We start from the raw sequence: 26,886 nt of genomic DNA, 5'->3' as shown, positions 1-26,886 counted from the left end.
ACAAAAGGTGCTGGATTTGCTCAGGACTGAATTTCTGTTAAGTATTCTTAGTTTCAAAACAGATGAGGATTGAATGCACCTTGAACACTGAAAAACTAGTCACACCTGTCAATTAAAGGTAATAAGATAAAAATTTTGCTTACCTTTCCATGAAGAACAATTTTGATTAAAAAAATTTTCATCTAGTAGATAATACCCATTTAACAACGTATTACGTGTTATTAGAAGGGACATGTTCAAATTATTCTTCAAGCAAATTTCTTTAAGTCAGTAAAGTCACCTTAAACAGTTCCCCAACCCCACCCCCCCCCAATCCTTATGGTCATAAAATATGTAACGCATCATTTGAGGATATGTAAAATACCAAAGTCAACAACAGCTCTTATTTAATATCCAATGTTCAGACTCTTCTTATAGGGTGGGAGAATATATGGTGATATTACATGTTATTATGCTTACAGTACTTTGGAATGCAAAATTAAATCCTACTATGATATCACAGGTTGTTGTATTTATCAATCTTTCAAATGATACTAGCTTTAAAAATATTGTAAACTGATCCATATCTAGTAAGGTTAAAGTGAAGCCCAGACACTCACTTCTGCAGGCTTTCCAGCTCCGAAGGCAGGTCACAACCTACGTAAACTCCATTCATTAAACTGTATTCTAACAGTGCACAAAAACAGGGATCCTACAAGAGAAGATTAATGTTTCATTTAAATCATGCTGCTCTGTGAAGTGAATTTGCAAACAAATTAACATGGTACATGAATGCAGGAGATTTAATAGGACCTTTTCCAGAAACAGAACTCTACAAACGGTGCAAACATGGTGTAACATGGGAGGAAGATACCTATAGCTGCTGTAAATTACATTTATTGCATGTAGGTGTGGGGAGACTAAACTTTCTATTCAGACCATTTCTGGAATACTGCTTTCCTTCTTATCCAGAAAGTCAGATCTAACACCTTATCAGATATTAAGGAAATCCCACCGTATTCCTATAGAAGGACCATACATGGGTTCAAAAAGGAGGCCACCTCCCTGGCAGGCGGTTATATTAATTGGGAACAATCACTTCTACCACCCTCCATTTAAAAAGTGAAACAACTCTATTTTGTGAAGAATCTGACTGCATAAGGTTATTCAGAGCATGCTTACTGGACTTGCAGGCTGCTGGAAAACTTCAGCATTGAGGTTCTGACCTCTTCTAGGGAGAAAGGAGGTAGGAACCTGTATGCACAGATCAGCATTACAATTTCCTTTGTGCTTGGAAGTCTACTGTGTGGGTACCTGAACTGTCCATGCTTATAGGAACCTATGGAGTTCAGATACTCCCAAATGCAGACTGAGGACAGCATACCAATTCTTAACAGAATCTCATGTTCCCTCACATCAGATTACCCCCCAAATCATTAATTTACTGTGGCAAATGCTACATGCAATTCGAAGATATAAAACCAAAACTTACTTTCACAAGAACGTGAGGATTTCCCACGACGATCAGCAAAGCTTTTGCTCTAGTAATTGCTACATTAAATCTCTTTGGGTTAGCAAGAAAGCCCAAACAGTATTTATCATCACCAAATAAGCCTTCATGAGATCGCACCTAGAAATAATTATAGATAATTTTAGAAATAGAATAATGGCAACTTACCTAGCTATAATGTAACTTTAACATAATATTTGCTTACTGAAGCAATCCACAGCACAGTGTCAGCAATGCACAAGTTAACTTCATAATCCAAATTTCAGCTAGCTAACTATTTCCCACCATTGGCTTTCCCACAGAAGGCTTATTCTCCAACAGGCTGCTAATGCAACTTCAGCAATTTCAAGAGAATGGTGTACTGGTTTTATTTTAGCATCAGGACTATCCACTGTAATTTGAAACACAAGATACCAAAACTGCTTCCTAAAAACCAGTAATTTTATCTTTTCAATAGAAGAAATGCTAAGGCTGCTGGTATTCTAATTCCTACAGTTGAATGACAATTCACAGTGTGGCTTTCTGCAAGCCTTCTTCAGTAGTCTTATCAGCGTGCTTTGACTTCGCTTAGAAAAAACAGCCAGAGCAACTAGTGTGCTGTAACTATTGCTCATTAAAATTTCACATCTATTTCATCTACATTTGAACCCATCTTTGATAAAAGAAAATTGTCATGACCTAAAGAATGAGTTCTTATAAATAGGAGCATAGTACATACCTAGAACTACTTTAAGAGAGATAAAATGCTGGATTGAAAAGCTATGGTATGATGCAGAACAAAGAAAGTAAGCATAGTACCACTGCCCTCAGGAAAAAAACACAAACAAGAAAATCCCACAAACTCTTCCCCCGAGCCACAAAAGAACCCCCAAAAAACCAACTGTTCCTCCACCCCCACATTCACCCTGCCTTCCAGTGCTTTAATTGTTTACATAGCTGCTTTATCCTCCTCTCTCCTGGAAATCCTATGTACTCCTGTTAAAAGTAGTCCAGTACCGGTCATATCTTCAGCTACACATTCCTGGTCTATACTTCCTCCTTTGATGAATTTGCCTTATATGCTATTACTCAGACCTACACTGGCTCTGCCTGTACTGTACACATTCTTGAACAGCCCTGAGGGATCTTGGGTCGCAAACACCTCAGAAACCCCATGTTGCAAACACTTAAATCTTTACTTAGAGACTTACTGCACTGAAACCACATTACCATTTGGAAAAAAGCAAGCATATGCAGATTTTTTTGTATTCTGAACTGAATTCCACACTGTAGAAATACAGCTGTGTAGGGCCCCACAATGCCCACCAAAAGAAAGTCTAAACCCCCGAACACAATCACATACACTGAACTGGTATCACTTGCTGACGTTCAAAGTTTTAAGTTAGCCTTTCTCTAAAGTTTCCTGACTGTCTATTCCACTGATCTGGCACAGATTTTTACTTCTGTCCAGGAGTTCAGTGTGCCTACAACAGTGCACTTTTGATGGATGTTGTCTCAGAACATAAAAGGATTGGTATCACATATTCTGGTAGCAAGAAGCCATCTGCAAAAAGCCTCAGTAGCTATCAGCTGACTTACCAGCTGCTGCTTACACTTGACTCCACACCGATTTCTCCTTAGAAGCAAAAAGAAAAGTCTCCTGTCAAGAACCTCAGCCAACAATCTTACATGCCTGAGAATCATAGAATACCAGTTGGAAGGGACCTCAAGGATCATCTGGTCCAACCCTTCCAGGCAAGAATTTGCACAATCTAGACGAGATGGCCCAGCACCATGTCCAGCTGAGTCTTAAACATGTTCAGCGTAGCAGAGTCAACTGCTTCCCTGGGGAGATTACTCCAATGGTTGACGGTTCTCATTGTGAAAAGTTTTCCTCTCGTGTCCAATCGGAATCTGCCTGGGAGTAACTTGTGCCCGTCACCCCTTGTCCTCACCATGTGACTCCTTGTAAAAAGGGAGTCTCCATCTTCTTCGTAGCTCCCCTTTACGTACTGGTACATGGTGATGAGATCACCTCTAAGCCTCCTTTTCTCAAGGCTGAACAAGCCCAGCTCTCTCAGCCTATCATCATATGGCAGCCTTCCCAGAACCTTGATCATCTTGGTGGCCCTTCTCTGGACCCCCTCCAGCCTGTCCACATTTTTTTTGTATAACAGGGACCAGAACTGTACACACTATTCCAAGTGTGGCCTGACAAGCGCAGAGTAGAGTGGGATAATGACTTCTTTATCTCTGCTGGTGATGCCCTTTTGATGCAACCCAGCATCCTATTGGCCTTCTTGGCCGCAGCAGCACACTGTTCACTCATGTTGAGCTTCCTGTCCACCAGGACCCCCAGGTCCCGTTCCATGGAGCTGCTCTCTAGCCAGGTGGATCCCGGTCTGAGCTGCACTCCTGGATTATGTCTTCCCAGGTGCAAGACCTTACACTTGTCTTTGTTAAACTTCATAAGGTTCTTGTTAGCCCACTCTTCCAGCCTATCCAGATCTTCCTGCAGGGTGGCTCTCCCTTCCAGAGTGTCTACTTCCCCACTCAGTTTGGCGTCACCTGCAAACTTCATCAGGCTACACTTGATCCCATTATCCAGATCACTTAAGAAATTGAATAGCATTGGGCCCAATATCGATCCCTGGGGGATGCCACTTGTGATGGATTGCCAGTTTGAAAAAGAGCTAAGACAAAGGACAGAAAAGTAAGGGCATAAAGAAGCTCCTGTAGTTTTTCCCTTTATGGGGCTTTCATGTGAACTCAAATACCAGGGATATGTGCATGCACTGGCGTAATATCAAGCATTTAGAGAGAGGGAACTGGCATACGCCTGCATCTAACCTCAGCTCAACCTCAGAGTCTTCTGAAGCCTGATGTCTCAGCTGCTACAGCTAGGGTTTCCACACTCTAGTCAGAAAACTAGCCTGAAAACTATGACTACATCTCTGTCTGTCGTCTGCAGATAACGTGCACTGAGATCTTTCAGAAAAAATAGACCTCTGCTGAAGCATATTGGTCATCAAGTTTGCAAGGGCTGCCAGCTTCCACATAACAACAGCAACTCCCTCCCAGTACTCTGTGACACAACCTTCTTTCCCTCTTTGTCAAGTGCAAGGGATGGGCTCACCATAAATCCACAAACGTGCATCTTCCCACATTTACTGAATGCTCCCTTTTGTCAGCACTTTTCTGAAAGACCCATTTCCTGCAGAGAGTGAAACTAAGTACCACTGCAGTTTCATGGTTATCTAAAAACCTCTAGTCACGCAGTTTATGCCCCTATACCTTCATATTTACATAGAAGTAGTCAACCAAAACCAACTCTGAATCAAGGAGGTGATGTACTATTAAAATGATGGCCTGTGACTAGTATAGTGCTGAAGTAGAAACATAGCATGGATTATTTTTTTTCCCCCAGACCCTTTCTTCAAGGCATTTGATAGTTTCAGATTCAAAAAGCTAGCACCTAGAAAAGACCATTACCAATATCTGTATAATACAACCAGCACAGCACTTAATGGGCAAGATAATGATGAAAGGCTCTCGTACCAAAAAATTAAATAAAATTAAAATAGATAAAATTGTGATACAGGGTATTCAGCTTCTAGGCACAGTCAGTGTTGGCGTCTGGGAAGTCGTTAGCTGTATACCATTAAGTGATGATTCTCAAACTGAAGGTGAAAGAATGTAAGAACCTACATCAGCTTTTATAAGTCAAATAGCAATTACTTTTTAATACTGTGATTTACACAGTTGTCTCTAATATTTATAATGCATCCAGTCTCCATTCTCCCTATGCACACTTAAGTGAAAGGTACGTTATCCATGTGAAACTCTAAAATAAACTCAGCACAAATATCTACAAAGGCTTAAGGTTTACCTCCAAATCACAGATGCTGTACTGTTTCCATGAACTTAAAAATAAGCTCTGTTTTCAAATACTGTGACAGACTGACAAAAATATGGCTTTTAAATTTTTATTTTTCACTTTTAAAAGCCCTATATCAAAAAGGAAACGTAGAGTTAGACACATACAAAAACTCCATAGGACCACAACAAACATACATACTGTTGATAAGATGATAGCCATGTACTCCTGCCCTTGAAACTCTTCTACTGTGCCAACTTTAATGTCTGCCAGATCAATACTTCTCAGAAGAAATCTAATTTTTTCCACCTACCGAAAAAAAACCAAAACCAAACGTGTTTGAAGGAATTTATTTTTACATTTGAGAGTGGTTTACTTCAAAACTGAAAACATACATGTACAAGTATGCAATTTAACACAGAGATGTCACAGGGAATGCCTACACCAAGCTTAGCCATCAGCCACTAGTAAGGTTTTAAACTAAACCAGTAACTTTTCCTGAGAAGTATCATGCTTATTACACAACTTAGAAGGTGAAGTACTCACTACCATCATTTAAACAGAAATCAACAGATTTTTAATAATCTAGATTTTAACGAGAAGAACAACTTAGATCCATAAACCCTCTTCTAATGTGCACAACATCCAAAACCATGCTTATCACAGATGTGGTAGGGCAAGCAGCTTCCCCCAGCTCCTCAAGCAGACTGCAGAGATTCCACCTTTGCTTGCCAGCTGCATCATGCAGACTGAAAGACAGAGGTGAGATGTGACCTTAAGTATCTTCCCAAAAAGAGAAAGAGAACAAGGAGTCTCACGCACTGGAATGCTGGTATGTGTGGGATCAGTATATTACCATCTGTTAAAAGCTGCTTGGAGACTATACCTTAAGTGCTCCAAGAAATTTACCACGAAATCATGCTTGGCTAAGGTGAGGATTACAGTCAATGACTACTTTCTAACCAGCGTTCCTGCAATACAAGGTGACTTTCTTGAAGTGGACATTACTATTACATGTCTTGCATCATAGGCAGATGAAGGACATAATCATATTAAATGATGTGAAATGTTTTAGAGAGTATAAGAGGTTCAGTCACATCAATACTATATATACATATTTGAAAAATAAATAGCAACTGTAAACATGGGCAGATGCATACACCTGACCAGTAAGATCAGTACAGGCAGAACTCTAATTTGCAAAAGTGAGATTTCTTCAAAAAGGGGTTGGCCTTTTCCACACACCTCAGCGTCTCCCCCCAGCCCACGCATGCAAGGCCATGAATACTGAGATGCGAACACCAAGGAAAACACTGTCCAGAGCATCCTCTGGAAATGAAAGGACATTTAATCTTCATTTTAAAATGAAAGCAGGCACCATGTACTTAACAGACTTGAATATAAATAGTTTTAAAAGTAAAACACAGCATTTGAAGTTGACATTCAACATTCTCTACAAGTTTAAATAGCAGCACAACTTCAAGGCTGACTACAGGACAGCTAAGTAGTCCCAATTCCTCTAGCCTCCTCAAAGCCATAAGAAGGTGACATGCCACCTACTTCACTACATTTCCCTTTTGTTCCACTCTTCAGTGCAGACAGTAAGTGACAGAATCAGATTGCTCTTCCAGCTGTTGGATAATAAATTCTTGACTTGCACTCTTTATTCTCAACAACTGAAAAATCTGCTTCTGTCTCCAAAACTGCAAGCAGATCTCTCCTTAGCAATTTCCTAACTTTTAAAGCAAAAGTAGAATGCTATTACTGCTGTCTTTCTCTAGATTTAGATTTCAATAGAGACATCATTAATGACTGAATAATACACTCTGTAATATGATGCACAACAGCGAAGTTTTGAGATATGCCTCCCTGCTTTAACAAACCACAGCCGCAATGTAAAGCCACAAGATGAAATACAGCAACTTTGAAGTCCTTAGACATCAATTATACCTGTTTACGATATGGTGTAATCACTCCAATATCAGTCACTGATACTACAGCGCTTTCATTTTTAGCAAGGTGGCAACAGTACTGCATTACTTGAACTGCTTCAGTTGGATTAAACCAGGAAGGACTGTGACCCTCACGTGTTTCACTGCCCTGTATTGGGGGAAAGGAAATGAGATGATGAAGACCAGGTGCAGAAGTGACTATATTTATTAAACTGATTTTCTTATACATCCTAAATGCAAAAAAAGTGATGTTATATAATAATTTCTCTTTTTTTGCTACACACCCTTTCAAATGAACAAGCATCACCTAATATTTTATACTTTTTTTTTTTTTAAGCCGGAGAATTTATATGACAACAGTACTTTAAGCGTGCAACAAAGGAGTCAAATCTCAACTCAGAATAACGTGTTAGCAAGTTTGTATCTTGCTTTTGTGCAAGGTAGAGGAGTTCAAAACCAAGCCTCTGCAAGAAGTCGGTATTATAACTTTTTACAAACTTCTTGGAAGACTAAAGAAAAATTTTTTTCCCAAAGTACTATTTTTTCCCCTGCCTACTTGAGCCTTAATAATCCTCTAGTTTTAAAGGCTTGTATTCATTCTAATGTAATGAACTCTCATCAAAAGCAATCTAAAGGCAGCTGACTGTAGCTCCATCTTGGTCAATCTGCTACGAATTTAAATTTGTATCAAATTGTCTCCACAATACACTTCAATGGGCAGCTGCTCAAGTTTTTAGCAAACATTTGACTTCAGTAGTTGTTTCTAAAACCAGATGGTCAGGAAGTCCCATTAATTGCAAAAGAAAGTTTATTCTTTTTTCATATCCTTTCTAGAATTCATTCTAAAGAGAACTCATCTACAACATCACCAAACTTCTATCAGGCCTCCTTATTCATACTTTCACTACATGAACATTTTACATACCCTTATTCCATGAAAAATTAATGGAAATCCCTTCTTGGGCAATTTTCCCCAATGCAACAAAGAAGCTACTACTGAGGCGTCTGCACAAACTTCTAGCTCCTTGTGATAAAACAATTTAGATGGCAAGGCAAGCAATGCAGAATGTGACCTGTAGTTCTTTACGAGTTTTGTGATCTGCAAAGACAAAAACCAAAATCCATAACTGAAACTGACAACTATTCATCAAACTTCACAGCACACAGCTCCCAAGCAGATACTACCTTACCATCCTCTAGCGTTTAGCTGTTCTAAAGCTGCTGAAGAACTGTATTAAAGGCAAAAACTGTAGGTGTGATCTTCTATAAGTAAATACTAACTAAAAGCAGTTTTTTGAAGGACCATCTCTTTCCCCTCCAAAGGGAAAAAAAAAAAAAAAGAAAAGAAGAACTGAATGTAAGTGATAGATTAATTAGTCATTCTCCAGTTTCTTAAAACATTTGATCTATAGCCACATGCTCTTTTTTTAAGAAAGTCATATTCTTTTCATGGGGTTTCCATGGACGTAACCTGTTTTTTTGAGGAAATCTTGACAGGCAGAAGGGGAGCATCAGAGCAGCTGATAGAAGCTGGCCTTAGAAACCAGAAATATATTTGTCCTTAAATGAAAGAATGGCCTTAAGGACACATTCCAGAAAGTAATAACCAGCTTGAAAAAATTGTGTCTTGTAAAAAGACTAATGTATCATACTCAAGCCCAATGGTATCCTTAAAGCCCTCAGACTTCCTGCTCTCTCACTATGCCAGTTCTCCTTAAGCATTGTATATGGAGGACAACAATGAAAGTTTGTGATAACAGATTTTAGGAGGAAGCATGACAGGTTTTCAGTAGGCTGAACTCAACCTAAAGCCTAGGGCCAAACACCCCTGCTTTCCCCCTTAAGTCTGCCATCAGATTTCCTCCCTCTTCTGCTTACATGGTCATCTAGTCATCTTTTGCTCTCAGTTTAATTCTTCAAAGTATATTACCGTAAGAATGGGAAGGCATCTTAGTAAGTTTAACTTTAGCCCTATATTTCAGATTCAGACAATAATTTAAAGCAGCTGAAAGATCTGTGCTTGTTTCTGTACTATGCTACCTCTGCCACTTAACACGTAGACTTTAGGTACTTCACCGTACAAGAGTTTTGGGAAGCTATCCTTCAGAATAAGGGGTGATAAAAAAAAGAAGAACAGTTTCTTTTTTCCCCTTCCTGAAACATGATGTTTGCAAAATTGATCTTCATGTTTAAAGAAGAGGAGGCTTTCTTTGTCTTTTTATGTTAAAAGTAGAAGTTGTACTTGTTCATTTGTGGAAAATTAAGTTATGAAGTTATGGTAAATGCGGACAATAGAGATGGAAGAGAATTTTAAGCCATTATTTAGAATTCTGCTTTATGCACTGTATTTGACTTACTCTGCTGAATAATAGAGAACGCCTTCAAAGAAGGGTTTTAACATGCTGGAGGGCTCAACAGCCTTGCTATTGACAGTATATATTCAAAATAATCAAGCTTTCCTAGAGAACTAATGCTCAAGCCAGACTTATCACTAAGCATCAAGGAGCAAAAAGGTGGTAAGGAAACAGCAAGAACCACAGTTCCTCCTTTTTTTGATTTAGAAGCAAAAAAGTTAATTAAAATTGTAGTTTTACTCACCAACAAAGGATTATATGCTCCACAGGCACTAAAAGCATCCTCATCTCTCAGATATATCTCTCTTGATGTCAGTCTTTCCAGCAAGGATATATTTAATCCAAAAGTCAGTGCAATTTTAGATTTTATTACTGGCCCTAACTGGTTTGGATCTCCAACAAGAACTATCTGTATATGTAATAAAAAAAAAAAAAATATCCATCTTGTATTAAAACAGTTATTTAAAAAAATGTAGTTTTAGCAACAACATACACACTTCAGAATTCGGAATTCAAAGGTCAGTTTATATCAAGTATTCTGCTTTCCTCCAAACATCTACTCTGTTTGTGAAAAAGGGTTAGGCCCAAAACAGAAGTACATTGTTGTCTTAAGCTAAGAAAGCATATTTTTATTTTGACACCTTCCACACACTGAATCCTGTCTACTAATGTAGACTTGTTTTAGATACAAAACAACTCATTTAAGTGTGGGAAATGGATATTTTGCACGAATAAGATTTGTTACAAGTACTCAGAATTCCATACTCATTACCAGGAAACAGCTGCTTGTGTTCTACATCATTCACAAAAATAAAAACAGTAAACTAAAACTTTTTTCCTTTCAGTAAATGATGTTAAGAGAACTACCTGTCCATTAGTTTCTGAAATCAACCCAATAGGAATCAGGCTCTCTGGTTCACTTGCTTGCCCTGCCTCGTCCAGAATCACATGAGTGAAGTGTCCAAGCCTAGAATTAAGTAACATGAACCCAAATCAGGGCTGCTTTCAGATTAGTTCATTCTGCCACCCTGTGGTTGACCTCAGCAATTCTGTTAACTTCCTTGTCAAGTGTGCCAGGCAACTCCACACACACAGAGCAAAGATGGATATTTTCAACATGGAATATAGAAAAGAACAACCCAGTAGCTTTGTCATCTTTGATTTCGCTTACATACTCCAATACACACAACCACTGATTATCTTATTTAAAGCGTCGTTTATACCAAGGTTAAGACACTTAGAAAAGCTTTCCTTGTTCTCAGTTTCCTTCAGCTATTTAATTAGAACAATGCACTTGGTGTAGCAAAGACAATCCCCAGGCTTTGTTTCAACCAAACAACTCAAGCCAGTTAGGCTTCAGAGTATCCTTTTACAAAGTCAAAAATCAAAATCAGAGGAATCTTTAGTTAACAGCACTTGACATAGTGGTTGTTTACAGTTAGTAAAGGTGACTTGATAAAAAACAAATACAATATAATTTTTAGTGTGACAATCCTTTTGAGCCAAAATGATTGTCAACAGCAATATAATTTCCAAGGCTTCCACTGGTACTGGAGGAGAAGTTATTGTGTCGAGAATTTTTAACATTATTCAAGATAATTCTTAAATTACCATGGAGAAAGTCTCTGCTGAAACATTACTAAAACCAAGTGGTTTGCTAGGAAGACAATTTCAAAATAGAGGCACATGCAATAAACTGTATTAAAACAGCTCAAGTTACAGTACAGAGGGTATCTAAAAGCTCTGGGTTTTATAGCATCCAGCTATCTCAATGATATTCCAATCTATAGTACTCTACCGTATTTCTGTTTGATAAAACAATCCTGCACTGCTGCATGTGGTAATTATTATCCTGAACCACGATGCTTTCCAAATATCATCACCATCTTTGCAGTACGGTTTCACCATGTCATCAATTTGCTGCAGAAACAAAAAGGTATTTTGTAAAACAACATGCTGCTCTAAAACTAAACATTTTAATTTGAATGAAAAAGCCCACTGAAAACTATTTTAGAAGCTAAGCAAAACACTCAAGATTTAGCCCCATTCATACAGCAAAATGAATTCTTCATTAATTTGCCTAAACAAAGTAGTACATACGCAAGACATCTGTGTTTCCTTTATTGTAAGGATCAAAGTTGAACATATAGATGTTTCATACACATGTATATATTTTTATATACCTGTATATATTTATATATTATAAATTATATACAGGTATATAAAAATATATAAAGTGCACACACAATGTGCGTGTACAGTATAAAGATGACAATCCTACTTGCTTAATTCTCTGTGTAAGTAGTCTTAATCTGGAGACAAAGGCTTGACTTCAGTAACAGATTTTAGGATTGCTTTGTAAGTCAAAGCATCTTACCACATTAAAAACCCCACCGACAATGTATGTGCTGCTTGTGGAGTTAAGCACTGCAGGAGAGAGGTTAAGATTCTATGCTCATACAATCAAATTAATGACTATGATCAACTTTTTCCAGTTAATCTTCTGGAAAAGCTGAAGTAATATGTTCATACTTTGGATCCTAAACAAGCCTAACCAGCCTAATAACCACTGACAGTTACATTACTAAATCAGTATTTTAAGATCAAAATATTAAAATGAAAATATTAACTGGCAGCTATCTATAATATTTACCTCTTCTGATCTGAAGCTAGCATTAACTCGGACCATAGCTCCCGGTTTTAACAGATTGCTTTGATGCAGCCGCAAGCAAATCAGATCTGTTGCAGCATTTGATGGTGCACAAACCAAAATTCGACTATCTGGTAGAGTATAATGTATCTACATTAAAGAAGATGGACATTAAAAAACCACATTATTTAAAGAAGTAGCAATAGCTCAAACATGCCCGTTTTATTTTACTGAAAACAGAATCCAGAAGAGTTTTGTACATGTTATATTCATCCATCCTTTTGCAGTTCAAGAGCACTAGCCTTGACAGTCATGACTAAGTACTCTTAAACTGAGTGTACCAACAGCAGAATTAATGGTTATCATATTAATGTATACCTGTGCTTCATGAATATATTATGCACTACTGGAATCACAAGTTAGATACTGTTCACTAAAGCTTTAAAGACAAAAGACAAGACGACTTGAAAATAAGCCATTCAAGAATTCTGTTAAATCCACATCAAGATCTTTCCTCTTTCATGGAGCTACAGAAAATGATCTTAAAGAGAGTATTTTGAAAACTCCTTGGGAAAAAATATGATGGTACTTACAGAATTACTGTAATTGTTCCAACACTGAAAAGATTAGAGATGACTGATTTGTCACCCACCATTACCTGTAAAATAGCTTCAATTACTGTTAATGTTTTTCCAGTTCCTGGTGGTCCAAAGAGAACATAAGGTGTTGGACGACATTCGCCACTCAGTATCCTTTTCACCGCCAGTTTCTGTTGCTCATTCAGCATAGGATTGAAAAATTCACCAGCTCTCTGTTTAAGTGTCACAGTTTCACCAACTATAATCAAGATAAGCGTATATTAAAATGCCACATAAATATTTTTAACTTCCATAGATTAAAGCAATTAACCAATTCACATTATGCTTCAAAAATTTTTCATTTTCCTTATGTGGTAACAACTAATGAATTTCTTAAAAATTCTGATTTCATAGAGTAGCATGTAGAAAATAAGCCATTACTGTTTCAGAAGTGTATTGGATCTTTAATGAAACTGAAGGCCAGGAAAGGACTACGATTATGTAACCCAACAATCTATAAAAACTCTATTCAGTAATTTTAGCATCAAGCTCACTTTTTTGTCCTAGAATAGCAAAATTTCAGTAACTTAAAGTAACTGGTACTTCAGGGATAGTACCAGTACTAGATGACCAGCAGTAAGTCACAGCTACTGAAATTTTTTTCTTAATTCTGTCTGAATTAGTCTAGCTTTAACTTTCCACAGCAGAATCTTATTAACCCTTGGACAGAAGTGCATTCTAGGTAATCCATTTCATATTTCTTTATTGCTACAAAGTGATAAAATCGCCCTCTTTGGCAATTAAGTACACTGCTATCTAAAATCACGCTTCCAGAAAAGCATAGGAATGATCTGGGCTTTCTGAAAACTCTTCTGAAGTTTCAGCATCTTCACCAAAGTAGCTATCCCAAGGACAAGACGCAGCATCCCAATAACACATTGGAAACTTTGAACATGACCAAAAACTTTCCAGTAAATGACTGGGAAATGATAATTTATTGAGTACAAAATATATCACATGATGTTTGCTGCCCCCTCCCTGGAAGTGTTCAGGACAGGTTGGATAGGGCTTTGAGCAACCCCCCCTATGGCAGCAGGGCTGGAACTAGATAAGGTCTCTTCCAACCCAAACCATTCTAGGATTCTGTGAACTGGAGATGTTTAAGTAATCCACAGAAAGACTCCAATGAAACTTCCTGCTAGTACTGTTCTAGAATTTGTCTTTAAAAGACAGAGCACGAGGACATCTAAAAGGTATCTTACTCAGCCCTGGTTTACTGAGTGATTGCAATCCTGAACTGTCTAAACTCGAATATAAAGTATTAGAAGTATACCAAGTTGGCTTGTTTGCGCAGCTACTCTCATCATATCCGTTATGTTCATCTCCCTTGATGCCACACATTTTGCCTGTTTGTTCTGCAGTTTTTTGACCTGAAAACAGCAAGTGAAGATAAATGCATTTATAACCTTCAGATGACACGCAACTGTCTTCACTAACACTTTTGAGGTTGCTAGTTTTTAGTTTTTTCCCATTAAATAGCATTATCCTATTAAGTAGAGTATCTACTGTGAAGACAGAAAGATAGAGTAGTAGAAGAAGGTGCTAGGAATTCCCACCTTGAATTTAAGATCTCTAAAAGTCTGGCTTATGTTAACATTAAACATTTATTTCACAAATACTTTGCAGGCCGAGATAAGGATTTTGAAGCCATAGCTCAATAACTTGTTTCCTTCCACAAAAGCTAACATTCACATTCCATACCACTAAGCAAGATGATATCTCTTTCAGATTGCAGCACGGGAGAAAACTGCTTGTAGGGAATGTGGTGTTTGCAAGGTTCTGGACCAGATGCCTCACTCATCTTAATAATAATGATCCTAATCCAGTGAATTGAGGAGTGTTAGAGGTTGATTACTACTTCTTATACAGGACAGAGGTATCATCCAGAGATGTTTCCTGCTTCCCCAGAGCCATGATGTCATGGAAAGATTGCAAGGCTCATCTAGTCCTTCTGACTACTCCCTTTGCTGCTTACCCATGTGGGTACTAGTGACACCTTGAACAGATCAAAGGGAGGATCATATAGCTCTGGGGTGAGCACGAGGGGTCCAGGTGATGTTCTCCACCATCCTTCTAGTCAAACAGAAAGGCCTCAGTAGAAGCAGGCATTTTGCAGAACAATAACCAGCTGTGCTGCTGCTCTCACCAGCATGGCTCTGGGCCTATGTGCAGGAGCTCCTTGACTGCACACTATGAACTGCAAAACCAGAGACATGTCTGAGTTGTTACCACAGGAGGATGGAACAGCAGCAATATCGTCTGGTGGTCTGTAACAAACCCCCGCCAGAAGGAAGACAACATGGATGAGACTTCTGACAAACAACTGCCATCAGTGTCCTGACCACAGGTCGTGCAGCTTCCTGAAGATTTCAATCATTCACACACCTGTTGCAATTCACCCAAGAAATGTCCAGAATTTCTAGATGAGTTGGTGACGGCTTCCTAATGTAAATGCCCAGCATACTGACCAGCAATAACACTCTACTAGACTTGCTGCTCATATACAGGAAAGAGCATGCACCCATGAACCAGCTTTTGTTACAGAGATTGCAAGATTGGAGGAAGGCTAAGAAGGTAAAGCAGGGGAGTCAGAACTCTGGCCCTTCTCGAGCAAACCTCAGTTTCTGTAAGAAATCACCAGGCAAGCTGGGAAGCTACCATGTGGGGAAGAAGACGCGCAGGAGAGCTAAAAGTTGCTTATTGAGATATCATAAACAAACATGCTGTTGCACAAGATCATCAGGAATTTCAGTAGAAGGCTTGCTTAGCTCAGCTTGTAGCTTCTTTATGAATTTATAAAAAGCTTATTACAAGCAGAAACAAGGACAGGCAAAATACAAAAACACCGGACAGTTGGACAAAATCAGAAAGGTCAAAGAGATCAAAGTACAGCTGAAGCTAAAATGCAGCAAGAACAGAGTAACAAGAAGGGATTTAGCAAATGTGGTGGTGGAAGACAGTTGAAGGATCATGGAGGCTCACAGATGGACAAGAGAAGACAATTTATTGATGGATGATATGAGAAAGAACTCAAATGTCCTTTCTGCCTCACATGCAGGCCTCCAGACTCCTGTGCAAAGTAACAGTGTGGGAAGGAAAGGGACAAGTAACAGAACGGGAGGACCATGCTGCAAACTGCGTAGAGGCACTGGATAGAGTAGATGTGATTCACCATGCCAATATGACTGTGGATACTGCTGCCTATTATCTACAATACAAAATAAGGCAAGCCAGGGAATGTCTCTAACAGCAGGAAAAAGCTAATTGCTCCAATTTAAGATGAACAAGAAAGACCTGGGGAACTATAGCTCATCAGCCTTGCTCCAGTCCCTGAGAACATCCTGGAGCACATCCTTCTGGATTCCATGTCCCTCACATGACTGGAAAAAAGGGTGACCAGTCAACGTGGCTAAACCAAGGGGCAGACCTTTCATGACCAACCTGCTTTTCCTCTATGATGAAGAGACTATTATGCGGACAGACTATTACGTAGACAAAAGAAAAGCAGTCATTATAATGCTCCTTTACCTCAGCAAGGCTTCTGAAATGGTTTACTTGCCACATCATTCTTATTTGTAGCCTGAGGACATATTAGCTAGATCAACAGACAGTTAGACAAGTTGTAAATTGACTGAACTATAGTTTGATACTCAGCTGGAAGCTGGTCAAAAGCTAAGAACCCCAGGGTTGCTGTGGGGACCAATATCATTCAGTATCTTCATCAATGACTAGGATGAGACCAAATAACACCTTGAACAAGTTTGCAGACAACACAAACTCAGGAGTCATACCTCAAATGCCTGATGGTGCATCTTCAGTTCAGAGGGACCACGAGAAACTTGGCAACAGAACCAACAGAAAACTCATGAAATTCAGTAAGAAGTCAAAAGCTCCACACCTGGGACTGAATAACTGTGGGAACCAAGGCAGGCTGGGAACACACTGGCTGAGTAGTAATCCTCAGGCCCTTTTCAGGATTTCGGGTTACTGTGGATGCTAGAAATGTATATGAGCCAATAACATGTTCTTGTTATGAACTGGAGAGTCAGAGAGCTTGGTTTTAGTTTGGCCATGAGGAGGTAAAGAGGCAGTCTAATAGCCATGATGCCTTAAATCAGCGTTACAAAAAAAATGAGACAAACTCTTCTTTGTAGTCACATATAACAATGGACCACATTCACAAGCTGCAGGTGGAAGATTCATACTGGGAATTAGAAAAAAATCTTGAGTGGAAAGGTGGCGAAGCACAGGTTATGCAGAGGCTGCGGAATCTCTAGACAAAAATAAAGAAACATCCTCCCCAGCCCCCCAAGCTAACTTGATTTAGTGTTAGTGACAGTGCTGCTTCAAATAGAATGGAGGACTAGGTAACCTTCTGAAGTCCTTTTTAAGACAGATTTCTACATTTTCTCCATATAATTTAACTGGCAGTTAAGAAACCTGAGTAAATCTACTCAGAACAGGATGATTACCTTCTATCATAAAATTGTTTCCTGCCACAGTGACAGGACTGAAGTATCTATACTCAACAGTTAGCTACGAAAACTAGTCTAAGGCACGTCTGACAATTCCAATTATAATCATACAAGTTTTTTTTATAAGTACTTTAGATTTGAGATGGGAGTGTTAGCATCAGTTATCATAAAATCCCCTGTCCCCAGGCAGCAAACAAACTCCTGTCATGAGAAAGCATCAGAATACAACTTTGATTCTTTGATATTCCATTATGCAATTCCTTTCTAACAATAGATGTACAGTAGGTATGTGTTACCAATCTGAAAGGTATTCAGCATTTTAAGGAACATTTCCAGAATAGATACCTTACTTTCCTGCTGGGAACATTGTTCAAAGCCACCATCAACAACACAATACTCAGCAGTATTCTGGGTCTTGATAGCTTGTGGTGATTTTAAGACAAGCCTTTCCGGAAATAACACTTCGAATTTAGAAGAGAAAGAGAAAATAGAGATATTTGAAAGCCACACAAACACTTTGCATGTTTCACTGATTAACATTACTGCTGATACATCGCTTGCTCTGAGTTGCCAGAACCGGTTTATCGAAACTAATGTAAAAATGGTAAAGACCTGTGCGAAGTTCAGATGGATCGTTCTACTCAATCATAAAACAGGAAATCAGTGTTTTTTAATAAATTCCGAGGTAACACAACACACTGCCATTTCACTTGCTATTATTATAACAGTATGATTTCTACAGTTCTTATTGGCTCAAACAGTTCACAAGAGTTTCTTTCCACTCCTCTCCCCTGTGATGGCCAACAGATGAAATCATTCTGAGGGCACCTACTTTAGATTCAGAGAGTTTTTTTGGTGGTGTTTTTTTGTTTTTGTTTTGTCTTTTTTTTTTTTTTAAATTTGCAGAAAACTCCTCTAAGAACAAACTACAATGCATTCTTCTCAGTATGTCCTGATGCGAAAGCAATATACAACCCAAGACTCCCCACAAACTCCTCTAGACAGCTTAAGTCAACTTAAGTGTACCTTTGTCACCCAGGCTGATAGCTTGCTCAACTGCCAACTGGCACCGCCTGCTAGTAATCCTGTTATCAGAATACAGATTTGTAGATGAAAGTAAAAGCTTACATTTCCATAAACTACAACAGCATACACCTACAAGGCATCCAGTATTTTTTACTATGCACCAATGCATATGAAAATAGTTTTATACAAAATTTCTCTTTTTTTAAGAAGCATCTATTGATAAATATGCTGCAGAAGTGTCAATCAACAGCTTTGCTATGAATAACACTGATACATTCTCTAGCTCTTCAGTGAGACAAAGATGGCCTTGTGTTCCAGACTTAATCTTTCAAGGAAATTCTCTGCAAAGATGATTTTACAAAGAATATTAAGCAACTCTGTACAGATAACAACATCCCATGAATAAAACAAAAGTGTAAAAGGATGGGTGGTTAACATCAGCAATTTTTTTTTTGCATAGTCTTGCAGCCATATTTGTATATTTTTTTTCCTTAGAAAAGCAAGAAAAAAACCCCAAAACATCCCACCTCACCCCCCCCCCACCATTTCACTGCCTCGCATTAGTGCAATCATTTAGAGAGGCTTCAGACAAGAATGCTGTGTACATCGTGACTACAGTTGCAGTCTGTTACCAATGAATATAGTGGCAAAGTTGTGTTGAGGGAAAGAGGTGAAAGAATTGGCAAGATCTTAATTATTTCCTTCTCCTACCTGTATCTACCAAAACAATCAACTGACAGTCATGTATATTTTAAAAGTCACTTTACGAGAGGAATCATTAAATGCATCTTTTTGGAAACTTATAAAAATACCTGCAATGAACAAATTCCACATCCATGGGTTCCAAGTTGTAAGCCTGTTCAAAGTCTGCGTTAAATTTAAGAGTAACATCTTCATTACATATCTGTTGCAAAGATAAAAAAGTCAGTTTACTGATGAAGGTTAAGTATTTTAAACACAAAGAAGCACCTCTGAAAGCATTGAACCCCTCCATCACCTCCAAAAAGAACACCTAGATTTACCTGCTATCAAACATATTGCATATCTAGATTATGAGTGCTTTCAGAGCAGGTAAAGATTATAATCTAGAAAGAATAGGGAAGCCAAAGTCTTCAAGAAATACAATAAAAATACAAAATTACCACTTGGAATGTAGATAAAACAAATCTATCTTCCCAAAAGTCAGGTTAGACTAGTCTGTAACTCCATGAATTGCCAGCATCCCCTTAGAAACCTGTGGACCACAGTATTTTCAATAGAAGATACACCTTGCTTACCTCAGTAATATAGGCAATGTACTCTATTACATGCTCAGAGTAGACCCGACTTTTCAGTATCACCTTATCACCTAATTGTAAACAAAGTTAAAAGGCAACATACTGTTACAAGGAATAGTAAAATTCTCACTGCAGCACCTAATTTCTTCCTCTTTTGTATGGTTAAACTAGGAATTTGCAGGATGCTAGATGTTAACTAACTTCAGCAAACTTGCTGTATCCATAAGTACCTGTTCTGAAATGCCATATGCAGTTGTATATTACATTTTAAAAGGCACCTAATATTGACACCATCAGACAACACCTCCTGGAAACAGTATCTTGTATATTATATTGAGATTCTGAATTCAATTTTAACTACTTTCCCAGCTTTTGCTTTTGATACACCTATTGTCGTTTAAGTTATTACTATATTGCACAGTTTATTTTTGCTGAAAGCCCCACCAATTTTTGTACATGAAAAATCCTAAAGTATCGGAACATGCATAAGAACAGACATGCAATGTTGCTTCAGACAGCAGCTGCTCTAAGACTCGCACTGAGAGACTAACAGTGCAGCTCATCTGTCTAGTAGCCTAGATTAATAACTTCGTGTTCAAATGTGTGAAAGACTTCTTTAAACAAATGAATAAGAAATGGAGTTTGTATTGCACTGCAAATAGTGATTGATACGCTATTTGGCTTTATCTCACATCAATTACTACCTGTAATCAGGTGAGGTCTGCTCTCTTCCACTCCTGGCACTTCCAACACTAACAAGTTCCCATTCCTTTTCAAAGTAACTCCACTCATGTTAAAGTCTTTTATCTCCATTTCTGCATGGATCTCTTCAAGCCACAAGAGAGTAGAAAAGTTTGCTTTATAATTATCTAGATTAAGAGGCTGAAAAACAAAACAGTATACATTATTGTTGAAACTTCTACACTAAGATGTGGAACTCATTATTCTTAACATTATATAAAACACGCTCTTAAGACAGACTGCACAGCAACTGGTTTGCCAATTAAGGCACCTAAATACATGCATCTATACGCTAGCTAATAGTTTAAACTCCCTCAGTAGTCCAAGCAGAATTAGTACAGCCCTTGGAGCTCAGATACAATAGCCAGTCAGCTACAGAGTTAACCAAGTCTCTCCCTGCTACAATGGCAGTTTCAACCTCTGAATTCAGGGGCAGTCTACAAACTGAATTCTATGCTCAGCAATTGCAGAAACCATAAAATCTAAGTACACCGGGCAGAGATGAGTGAAGAGAGTCAGTCATGTCAGTGTTGACCCTGGCTGATGATTACACAACTTATGGCACGCTGAAAGAACCTGAACTTTCTCCCTCAGAGCTTAATGCATCTCACTGAAGAGGTATTTTCCAACAGTACAAAGCTCTACTGAAACAATGACTGATAGCACAGAATGCTCTCTGTTTGGTATCTTGTCACTCGAATACAAGCCAAATAAGCAGTGCTTTCTGGAGCAGACTTAAAACAGTCACCAGTACCAGACAGAACTTAAGACAGAGTTAAAAAAAGCTACCATTAATGGCAGGCTTTCAGTATAAAATTATTTCAAACATTAAGAGTTTTATCTTCTTTTTGAGAGGATCACTAACCTGCCCTCTTAATGCTGTGACCTCAGGTTTTGTGTGAGCTGTTTAGAAAGCAGACAATACACCCTTTTACATTTTTTAAAAATTAAGTATCAGTCCCAGTTTATAAGTCCTTAAAAAGTTAGGGGAAGAAAAAAAGAAAAAAAAAAAAAAAAAAAAAGAGTGAGTTGCAGCAATGTTCTACCAGAAATCAGGATAAGGTTTTGGAGAAGGAATCACTGTAATATTCTTGTTAGACTTCAATTTTTCTTTTTTTTTTTTTGTGTGTATGTATTCTGAAATTGCTATACTGGCAGGCAGAATTTGAACAAGCTGTAGTGAATTAAATTTGAGGATTTTAAAAAGTTTTGAACAACCAGAAAAAAATCCTCTGTTATTGCAATAACTTCAGAATTTCTGCTTTCATTTGCTATGAAGCAACTGCTGGACTACTGTTCTGACACTCAAAAACTCCTTTCCAATGATGCCTAAAAAGTGAGAGTGAAGAGGAATCTTTGTGCAGCTTCTGTAATATCCCCCCCACCCCCAGTGTACTTCTACTTCCTTTTCAGTTTTTTTGCATTTACCCTTTTTAGTTTTTTGCATTTACCCTTTTTGTGCTCTTGTAAGCTTGGATTCTGTACCATACTGCAACCCATGAAGTTACAGGATACAGACTAAAGTCTTAAGTCTACTTGGTAACAGTACTGCGTCATCTTCTATTACACTAAGGGCTACACATTTTTGTCAAATTAAGGCCAGCTTGAACACACACAGTTACATAAAATACATTTTCTTACATAAACCTACACTTGCATACCTCTGCTAGGAGAGGCTGAAAGGTCAGTATGTCTAACTTCTGCTCCACACATTTTCTTAACTCATCTGGTACGGTATAATGTGGGAGAAAGCTTGGCAAGTGCTTTCTGTGATTTCTAAAACAAAAATGTATGACATATCATTTAGCTTTCTCAAATTACACATGTGAAAAACAGCTAATTAACATGCCATATCATCAAGGCTATAAAACCAAAGCACACATACGACAGACCCAATTATTCCTTCAAAGTGACAATTGAGACGTTTGCTATACTGGGAAGAAAGGTAAGTGTTCCAATTACAGATTATTTGAAAACATTGTGTGTCTGCTTTTTCAGTTTAGGGATGTTTTTATACCTAAGCAAATACTGTACGCATAACGGAAACTTATTTGCAAAAGGAAAAGCTCTGAATGAAAGATGGGAAACATTTATCAGATATAGATGTCAAAGTTGCTTGAGGAGTTAAGCAGCTAACTCTTTCAGAAAACTATTTCTGATTTTCCATCTTTTTTTCTTAATAACATAATTGTTACTTACAGATTACTATGCAAGTGTTTATCTTGTTTATCACCACATTATGTAGTAGAAAGAGCTCCTGTTTGACAAATCTATAAAGAAGTCAAGCATTTCATTACTAAAACAACCTATCAGTAATGTCCACAATTATATATATATGTTGTAAAGAAGATGAACATGTACAGACTCTCCCAGTTTCACATTTCCTTGTCAGCATTACAAAACAGATACAGCAATACCAGATAGAGCAGCATTAGGTAAATGTTATTTTTTTGCTCTAATTCATAGTACCTTCTGTATTTAGGTGCAACCACTGTTATCTTCCTTGGCTGAGATTCTGGAACACTTTTAGGCCTTCGTGGAGAAAATGGTTCCACAGGTGCTATTAGTAGTTCTTCTTCGTTTGTTACAGTGACTTCAATATAGCATCCAATAGTAAAATCAGAAAAGCCAAGCAACAGGAGTTCTTTACTGTATCCAGGATTTCTTCAAGTAAGCAGAAGTTATGTTCTTAAAGCCATCATGTTCACACTTTATTTTCCCCAGCCGTAAGTATTTTTAAAAATAAAATTGTAGATTCTCATTTCAGTAACATATGAACTGCTAACTTAGGGTAGCTCCTCACGCTTACTCCCCACCCTGAGTTCAATCTAGGTACCATAAATAAAAAAAAAAAAAAAAAAAAAAAAGGTAAAAATCTCAAAACCCCAATTTCATTAAAAGCTCGAGTAAAGAACAAAATTCCTCCCCTCAACATAGTAGGTACAGAATTAATACTTCTGTCACAAGGAACATCTTGGAATTACTGTTACTGAAAAAGATTAACCAAACACTTCCATCAGAGGAACCTGAGGCACATCCCTTCACTGTTTGCAGCAACAGTTTTGCTCCACCTTGCTTAAGGCTACTCAGAACTGAACCCTAACTGTAAATGCATCAAGTGGAGAAAGCAGGAAAGACCCTTTACTTGTGAAAAATGCACTTTATATGTGTAAGTGGCGCTTGGGGACTGACAGAGGGGAAAAGATCAGAGGGAACAGTTTCTTCAGATTGGTTTCTAAGAAACTTAAGACAAAAGATCTAACATAACCATCTGCTCTGAAATCCCTTAATGAACTCATCCCAGCACTACCCAGAGCCCAATTCTCTCCTCAGCACTAACTACATGGTCCAACACCATTACTCTGTGCCTGAAACAAAAGCATCCCAGAAGGATTCCAGCTTACTTTCTCTTTAGCAGGAGTACCACTTTTTCATGCCAACTAACACTACCTGCCCAGGTTAAAGCTACAGCCTGGTTTTCTCTGATACACAAACTCAGTGCAGACACTGAACTGTCCAGATTTATGGTCTGAATTTGCAGTCTCTAAGTGGCCAGCAAGCACTTGTAACCTTCATGCTGCAGCCTCCCATGGAGTTCTGTGTGGATTGTTCTGTATTTCCTCCTAAGAAAATTTCTACCCCTTGCCTCACTATTTAAAATGGTAACAGAAGTAGTGTGAAAGTTAATGCAGTGTTACTTTGATGAATGAAACCACTTGACTTTGTTTTCCCCTCTCCAACTTTTAAATTATGATCATAAGAATCAATGGTTGTGGTACACAATGCTTGTAGAGCCTACAGCTGGAGGCAACTGAAAAGTACATGAAAGTAAGCTTTCCAGCATGAGGTTCCTACTTGAATCCTGAAAGGGCTCACACAAAGCCACTTTTTATTCTTAACTAAAACCATGAAATATTATGTACAGCAAAGTATTTTTGTTTTTCAAGGATTTTCTAAGATTTGCATACCACTTACTCTATAAATTACACCTTCAAGGAATAAACCTTTTTTCTTTTTTTATTTCAGCATACATAACCTGCATTTAATATCACAGGGCAGGGAAGCTTGAGATTGAGGCATGTAGCAACATGAACATGATGCCAGGGTACCAAGACTGGAAGAAACATCAAACAAAAAAAATCCCAGGAAAGCCACATTAGCTCTAGTGCTCATGGAGCAATGGGTTTACCAAAAAGAATATAACAAGCTGTAGGCATTATCTTCACCTTACTCTGTTTTTTTAGAGAAGTTATCTACTCCCACTATATTTCTTAATTTACTACTACCATTTTCTTTCAACAAAAACCAGAATCAAGCATTAAAATGCTAACTACGTTCAAGGTCTAATATAGGTTTCCACATCATTTGCTAATATGTACTGGCTTACTTTACCCTACACCAAAAAGAACTGTGCACAGAATAAGGGAACTATTAAGTCAATTTTTATGACTTTTTTCCATGGTATTGGTCAGAACCAATGGAAAGAAAGAAATACTTACACAGATGTGCATATGATCACTACAGATGTTTTTCCACCTGGTGGTATGACAATTTCTCCAGTAATATTGACATGCCGTATTGGTTGTTCCACATCTTCTCCTTGCTCATTTTCTCCATTATGTAGATTTCCATCTTTCCCCAAGGAAAAGTTTTCTTCTGTCCTTGATAAATTTGTATCCTGAGAATTAATTCCTTCTGCAGTAAACAGATGATAATAAAATTCTATTACCACAATTGCTATCGCTAGCATAGGTAAGTCTTCTCAAACAAATCTACAGGTCTTCTGAGGAGTTAACACTCGGCATTCAAATGTTAACATCTCACTGTACCTGGAATGACTCCATTCTTCATAATGGATGTATTATTCAATGACTCGTATGTTGTTCCTCCACTGTCATTATATGAATTAATTGCAGCTTTCGAGAGGTTTTCTTGATTTAATGGAAAAGATGACAGATACGCTTCTGGACTGTTCTCACATTTCTGAGGAATCTGAAAACTGAATTGCTTGTCTTTCACCCATCCAGCTAATCTGCAGCTGATTAAGGATTGTGGTACACTCCCTTTATTCCTAGAAGTAGTTATGTAATTAATGAATTAAATGCATAGTTTATGTTCTTGGGAAGCTTAATTCTACCTGAAGTCAAATACAACTGTCTGTGGCAGGTTAGTTCACCATTATTTCACAACTGCTATCCGAAAGAAATTGCACTGCTGCTTATAGCTCATGAGGACTAAAACCTCTGCTAAATGTTAATATTTCTAAGTCACATCAACTACCATACGAAGCATACAGAAATACTGTGTATAAAAAAGCTATGGTAACTTAAAATTTATCATGGGGTAACTAACTCTTAGGAAAGAGGACATAGCAACAAACAGAGGGTATTCAGGTGTGACTTCATTTGGGCCTCTATGCCCAGATGCAAAAACAAAAACGAAAGAAAACCACCAAAACAAAAAGCCCTTAAGGATACACCAAAGTTCTCCAGCACCCAAGTTAAAAAAAAAAAAAAAAATTGGGGCTGCTTTTAATACATGAGTATGCAACAGTCCTAAGATTTTGAAGATGACAGCTTATCTGCAGTTTAAATTAAGCACACTTGCAAGTAAAAGCATTTACTTTAATCCTCATTCCAGAAAGGATTTTATTAGGACTGAGAAGAGACATAGGACTGGGGAGTCTCAAAGCGCTATTGGCAACACAGATGCTCAGTAAAAAGACCATCCTAAAAACATTAAATTCAATACAAAATTCTCTTTAATTCCATAGTATTTCGGGGTTACTTGAAGACCATGAACCACAAGGTTCAACTACGAGAAGATTCTATATGAAAGACAGGTTTAAAGACTATGGAGTGATGGAAAGAAAGCAAGCTTAGAACAATCAGAAAGGCTTACTCTATCCAAATGACCATTCTTTTAGATTCCCCCTGCTTCAGAGTTCCAAAATTAGTCATTCTTGATACTTCCAACCCTCCTTTGTCTCTCATTAAGTTTTCAGAAGGCTCATCCAGATTGACTCCATTAGAGTGAGACTGTCTGTAATGATAATTTTAGTTAGCAATTTTGAAACACAAATAGACTCAGCAAATATCTTTGATTCAGCACAAGTTTAAGAATCACTGTATCAAAGCATAGTCACAGTATTTAGGAAGCAGCTTAGAGGGTTCACTTTTTCTCAGCTACTTATACTTCCAAGACAATTAGACTACCTTTACTAATTTAAGCAGCAAATTAAAAACAACAAGCCTTTTGTCAGCAGCACAATAAACCAGCATAAAACTTTGGATACAAGACTAAAATGATTAAGAAGCTAGCTAATCTTTGCTGAAGAGCTGAATCAAATGGTGACTGAAGCTATTATGGATCTCTTTGGGAGCTGAACCAAGACACAACAAAGATCAGCTCCTTAGCAAGAGTCATGA

General features: G+C 37.9%; 1 protein-coding gene across 1 annotated transcript in view; it reads right to left on the bottom strand.

The window, feature by feature from the left end:
• Positions 1-527: 527 nt before the first annotated feature.
• The window catches only part of MOV10L1 (Mov10 like RNA helicase 1), a 39,524-nt gene continuing 13,165 nt past the window's right edge, over positions 528-26,886 (bottom strand). The window contains exons 6-26 of the mRNA XM_087765864.1: positions 26,360-26,500; positions 25,288-25,529; positions 24,958-25,153; positions 22,928-23,122; positions 22,120-22,234; positions 20,422-20,599; positions 19,718-19,788; positions 19,253-19,344; positions 18,441-18,499; positions 17,760-17,875; positions 14,213-14,309; positions 12,960-13,138; positions 12,305-12,451; positions 11,450-11,571; positions 10,519-10,618; positions 9,896-10,060; positions 8,223-8,396; positions 7,296-7,445; positions 5,547-5,654; positions 1,472-1,609; positions 528-691 (exon numbers count right to left, since the gene is read on the bottom strand). Of these exons, the coding sequence (XP_087621990.1) occupies positions 596-691; positions 1,472-1,609; positions 5,547-5,654; positions 7,296-7,445; positions 8,223-8,396; positions 9,896-10,060; positions 10,519-10,618; positions 11,450-11,571; positions 12,305-12,451; positions 12,960-13,138; positions 14,213-14,309; positions 17,760-17,875; positions 18,441-18,499; positions 19,253-19,344; positions 19,718-19,788; positions 20,422-20,599; positions 22,120-22,234; positions 22,928-23,122; positions 24,958-25,153; positions 25,288-25,529; positions 26,360-26,500 (2,881 nt within the window). The 3' untranslated portion in view covers positions 528-595. The remainder of the gene's footprint in view (positions 692-1,471; positions 1,610-5,546; positions 5,655-7,295; positions 7,446-8,222; positions 8,397-9,895; positions 10,061-10,518; positions 10,619-11,449; positions 11,572-12,304; positions 12,452-12,959; positions 13,139-14,212; positions 14,310-17,759; positions 17,876-18,440; positions 18,500-19,252; positions 19,345-19,717; positions 19,789-20,421; positions 20,600-22,119; positions 22,235-22,927; positions 23,123-24,957; positions 25,154-25,287; positions 25,530-26,359; positions 26,501-26,886) is intronic.

The sequence above is a fragment of the Nipponia nippon genome, unplaced genomic scaffold, assembly GCF_047370975.1.
Source record: "Nipponia nippon isolate SJK-2023a ecotype South Korea unplaced genomic scaffold, ASM4737097v1 scaffold_3, whole genome shotgun sequence".
Classification (NCBI taxonomy): Eukaryota; Metazoa; Chordata; class Aves; order Pelecaniformes; family Threskiornithidae; genus Nipponia; species Nipponia nippon.
The sequence above is the reverse complement of the archived record's forward strand: the minus strand, read 5'-3'. Positions and strand labels throughout refer to the sequence as shown.